Raw genomic sequence first — 5,624 nt, 5'->3', positions numbered from 1 at the left:
TTCTGCTTACCTTTAAGTCACTCCATGGTCTTGCACCTACCTATCTCTCTGACCTGCTTTCTCCATATATTCCCTCTCGTCCACTTCGATCATCTGGAGTTGAACTTCTTTGTGTTCCGAGATTTCGCCTATTATCTATGGGAGGTAGATCTTTCTCTGCTATGGCTCCCAAACTCTGGAACACATTGCCCCTGGCTCTCCGGACAATAACCACACTCCACAAATTTAAGTCTAAACTCAAAACCTATATGTTCCACCAATATTACCTGTTATAATGTCATGTTAATGTTACCTGTTATAATGTTTTTTTTTGTTGTTATGATACTGTATTATTACTGTGGTATGCAACTGCAACCACATGTTCTGGACTTGGAAAATGTCTTGTCCGTGTATGTAGGAATGTATTTGTCATTGTGCCGTGTCCTTGAGCTTGGGAAAGGCGCTATATAAATTAAACTTATTATTATTATTATTATTATTATTATTATTATTATTAAACTTGATTTGTTTGCTTTTGATTGTATGTGATTCTTTAAAATGTGCAATCTAGTAGATCAAGAAGTAAAATGTTGAAATTAAGTATTATTTTATGGTGAGATTGTTTATGCTGCTTTACTGAAAGAGTAAGTAATGAGTAATTAATAATTAGCATTTAGAATGCTAATGTACTATTACTAGTAGTCAATTACAGTTAGTGATGGGAAAAAGCTTTTTTTTTTTTTACTTTAAATAAATGTAACCAGTTGCTTTGCGAAATGTTTCATCATCTCAAAGCACTCGAAATGCCATACACTAGTAATACCTGCTGGTCAGAACGGTGTAAATGTAGCATAAACACATAGCCTAAACATGCATAAAATCACCTTTTACAAACCAATTGCAAATGTTTTATTGAAAGTGCAATCTAAACAATATGAAGTGTCCATATAATGTTAACTTATTTTATTAAATTTTATGACTTGTTGTGTTTGTTTTATGGAGAGATTGGTTAATCTGGCTTTAAGAGACTATTAACTACAGCTCTTCCTTTTTATTATACAAATGTGTCATTAAAAACTGATTCGAGATCAGGTAAAAACTATATAGACGCTGGTTTGTGGGTTCACAGAGATCGACTACTAGTGGAGAACCTTTATAAAGTCTTTATAAAGTACAGTAACTAGCTAGTACAATCTTATAAATTAGTGAATGTGACAAAAATATATGAAACAGAATAAATTAAAAATAAAATAATCCTGTCAGGGACCATGTGAAGTTATTTTGAGACTATTTAATTGGGTCATTTAGAAATTACTTTTAACAAAGGTAAGGTAATCCAAATATTCCAAGCACATAGAAAATCTACATACTGTAGAATTAGTAAAAGTAGTGCGTTGGAATACTACAGTACATCAGGGGTGCTCAATCCTGTTTCAGGAGATCTAACTTTCTGCAAAGTTTAGTTCCTGCTCTATACAATGGTGCAGTTCTTGCTGTGGCAAACTGTTGGTTGCTCTTGCTCCGCCCCTCCTAGCTAGAGTGCACTAGCCAGAGTGCACTAGAATTCACTAGTGAGAGAACACTAGGTGAAGTTAATCTATTAATTAGCACGGCAGAACAGACTCCATGTAGAGTAGCAGTGGCTTGAACAAAAGAAAGATTCCTTTTGTGCAGAGTTAAGCCTACTACAACTAAATGAAGAAGCAGCCGGTGAGCTTTAATATTTTGTTATTTTTGTACTTGGGTGGTTTTGTTGAATTGTGTTGTATCTGAATATTATTTGTAATTTTTTTCGTATTAGTGTGATTTGTGAACTAGATCTGGTTTTCTATACGGAGAGTATATTTAGATTAAAAGCTATAAAAAGTAGGTGTTTAAAATCATTAATCATTAAAACCATTCATTTCAAAAAGCAATGCATTTAGTATATAAATGTTTAAATATCTGTTGTCTACTTACATGGTATTCGTTATGCTAATTAAAAAAAAAATAACACTTTGTATATAAGCTCTGCTTTGTATTTTTGATTGTATTTATTTGTGCTCTTACAGTGGTGTTTGTATTTGTGTCTAAAGGTTTTTTCACCTGCTTGACTAAATGACTGGCTGACTGATCACTGCATCAAAAAATTTGAAAAAAATAAAAGAAGGCAAAGTATGGTCAATGAGTGGAATCCGGTCGAATTCTTGTAGTATGTTGTCTTATCAAGTGGGAGAGTTCTGCACACTGAAACTTTGTAAATGGTGAATCCACTTGACAGTTCTATTCTCCTCATGTACCTGTTCAGCCTCTAGCTCCCTCTGCTGGATCCTCTGTGCCATATGATTCACCGCTTCAACTACAAATAGAAAAGCAAATGTCAATACAATATTCCTATCAATACACTAATCTTGCTTTTAGAACATTAACTAAAAAAAAAAAAAAAAAAATTCTTATGGAATTGCCTGGCAGCAACAGTAAATAACACAGATCTAAAAATGTATGCCAAAATAATTACAGTGCTTTATATAACATTTATTGATATACATTTAAATTCATTTTTGCAATGTTTCACAGTGGTCTCACATTTTTGCCTACGCCTCTTTAAAATGACTAAATTAGTTTGTTTCTTCACTGGAGCAGATTTGGATAAATGTAGAATTAAATTACTAGCTCACAAATAGATCCTCTGCAGTGAATGGGTGCCATCAGGATGAGAGTTCAAACAGATGATAAACACACCACAATAATCCACATGACTCCAGTCCATCAGTAAATGTCTTGTGATGCAAAAAAAAACTGTCTTTGTAATAAACAAATCAATCATTAATGTTTTTTTTTTTACTTCAAACCGTATAAAGTCCATCATTCATAATATTGCTTTCTCCAATGAAAATGTTGTCTCATCTGAATCAGGAGAGAAATATGCACAGATCAAGCACCATGTATAAAACAGTTCTAATAAGTCAGTGTATTTTGGATTCACTGGAGGAAGCATTTTTATGGTCTTAAATGTATTATATAAAAGTATTATTAATATCGCAAACACAGCTTTTTAATTAATAAGACGTTAATTAATTGACTTAAGTCGTGTTGATTACGTATGGATTATTGTGATGTTTTTATCAGCTGTTTGGACTTCTGACGGCACCCATTCACTGCAGAGGATCCACTGATGAGCAAATGATGTAATGCTAAATATATTTTGAGAAACTCATCTAAATCTTGGATGGCCTAAGGGTGAGTAAATTTTCAGCAAATTTTCATTTCAGGTGAAAAAGAAAACTATTTCTTTAATGCATTAGAAGATATTTATTTTTAACTATACTAACAAAATAGTGCACATTTAAAAAAAAAAAAAAATTCTTATTACACAATATTTATTAAACATTACACAAGATTTATTTAACATAAGTTTCTTTCCTGTCTGCATGTCCCTTTCCTCTTCATGTTGTGTCTGACACTTCATCACACTCTTTACTGTAAATGATGAGACTTACGTCGTGTGAGAGCGTCGCATAGTTTCTCATGCATACTCTCAGTGCACCGCGGCAGATCATGTTCATTTGTGTATGATGTCATCTTATTCAGATTTTCAAGCAGACGGCATTCTCTGAAAGCGCGCTTCTCCTGAGGGAACACAAACAATTCTAGTGTAAATTTGGTTGTAGTCAGTATGTCACAGCTCAAAGAACATACAAGTAAAAGAACAATGCCACCATGTTGGATGTACAGTACTATGTCCAGGAATGTATTTATACTAACTACACAACTGTATACCTAAAGAACACACTGCATTCATTAATTTAAAATGCAATTATCAAAATAAAGTTATGTAATAATCTCAAACTCCCTGATGAAGTATCTAATTTCTCCCTGCAAGACCGGCCTGTGATCAATCAGCCTGGACTGAATGTCACCAACATCTGTAAAGAAACAAATTAATATCACAATTAATAAACAAAAAGGTATCAAATTTAATAAGTTATCTAATGTACTTTAAACTACTTTCATTATATGCTAGGTTTATGTTAGGTGACAGTTTATCTAACATATATAATTGTCTTTACTATGAAAAATGTGTCTTTAATATTTAAAAAATGTCATTAGCTAAAATTAGTGGATAATATTTAAACGATCATTAGTTCAAGCAACCTGCAGTTAGAAAAGATCTTGAAACTTCAATTTTGGTGTGCAGTCAGCAGCATTTTTATTAATTTTAGCTGTGTTAACTGCAACGAAATACGTCTAAAATGCGTAAAACGTAAGAAAATTAACATAACAACCAACCTTTTACAATCTTCTCCATCATCACGAGATGCTGGTTAATCTGACAGCCTTACACGATGATATTTATTATTCTGCCAAATGTTTCCTATCCTCAACGTCTGATGATCGAGAAATGTTAATTAGTAAAGTCAAAGACTATAAGTGAAATGTTTCTTTGGAGAATTTGACAGATAGACGTGTGTGTCACATTCTTCAACGAGTCACGTGCAAACAATGACAGAAAATAACTCCAAAATAAAAGACAAAAGTCCCTTCAAGTTCAGCAACAGCCTTTTTGAGGTCACACGAAATTCGAGAAAACCAGTGAGTATAATTCGCAAATATAGGTATACATTAATTGCACATATTTTTGGTGTATATTTTCTTTATTTAATAAATAGCTCATCAAGCTCATGAAATGTCTTTCTTCTGTAGAACACAAAAGAAGAGATTATGAAGAACAGTGAAAGTCAGTGTTGTTTGGCCCTCAGTCAGTGTATGGAAAATAACAACAACATGAACACCAAGGGTGAGTAAATACATTTTACGGTTAACTACTTCTTTAATATAGCCTACAATATAAAAAAACAAAACAAAACTAATATTAATAAATAATAATTAATTCATGCAAATGGTAGTAGTACAGCTGTATAGTTGAACTAGACTGTATATGTCCATTTTGCTACCAGTGATGGTACCAACATTATCAAGATCAGGCCCCCTGGGCACTGAGACACATCTGCAGTGATAGTTGTTTATTATTAATAACTTATACTACTTTTTAATGCTAGCTTTATTATTATGCTAATTTTCTAAAATTATATTAAAGAGAAATGCACAGAAATCTATACAACATTTAACATTCTGCTATTTGTATTATTTCATTGTTTTGTGTTATAGAACAATACCTTTTGGTTTGAAGAGGTAGAAGTCGGCATGATATGTATTAAACACCTGAGACTGAATGTAGAGATTTGCTAATGCCTAACAGTTGCAAACAGACGTCAAGGTTTGGCAGAAAGCAGTTCATTGAATTCAATACATACTCTGAAAGTATGGGAACTCTGACGCAGCCATACACTTTATTACAGCATTTTATTTATTCATTTTAATAGCAAGTGTCAGAATAAAAGGTTATATAATAAAACCAGACCTTCCTCCAATTCCCCACACAAAGTATCTGATTTCTCCCTACAGCGCTGGCCTATGATCAATGAGGCTGGACTGCTTTCTGCTTTACAAAGCAGGGTGTGGGATAATTCATCAGAACATATTACTTTTTCCAGGTTTTGCTCCTTGCATTATGTGTCTCCGTACTATTGCCTTAAATACAAGTGATTTTGCAGCGGCAGCCCGGCCATAAATTCCAGCCTGGTCAAGCCCAGTACTCTGTAAGT

General features: G+C 33.1%; 1 protein-coding gene across 1 annotated transcript; it reads right to left on the bottom strand.

Moving 5' to 3' along the window:
- Positions 1-2,183: 2,183 nt before the first annotated feature.
- Positions 2,184-4,439, bottom strand: LOC107664638 (biogenesis of lysosome-related organelles complex 1 subunit 5-like). Its single transcript, XM_016455256.1, has 4 exons — positions 4,249-4,439; positions 3,802-3,884; positions 3,459-3,588; positions 2,184-2,317 (listed from the first exon to the last, which is right to left on the bottom strand). Exons 1-4 carry the CDS (start codon positions 4,268-4,270, stop codon positions 2,184-2,186), a joined length of 369 nt encoding a protein of 122 aa, XP_016310742.1. The 5' UTR covers positions 4,271-4,439.
- Positions 4,440-5,624: the final 1,185 nt, after the last annotated feature.

The sequence above is a fragment of the Sinocyclocheilus anshuiensis genome, unplaced genomic scaffold (assembly GCF_001515605.1).
Source record: "Sinocyclocheilus anshuiensis isolate Anshui unplaced genomic scaffold, SAMN03320099.WGS_v1.1 scaffold35, whole genome shotgun sequence".
Lineage (NCBI taxonomy): Eukaryota > Metazoa > Chordata > Actinopteri > Cypriniformes > Cyprinidae > Sinocyclocheilus > Sinocyclocheilus anshuiensis.
The sequence above is the reverse complement of the archived record's forward strand: the minus strand, read 5'-3'. Positions and strand labels throughout refer to the sequence as shown.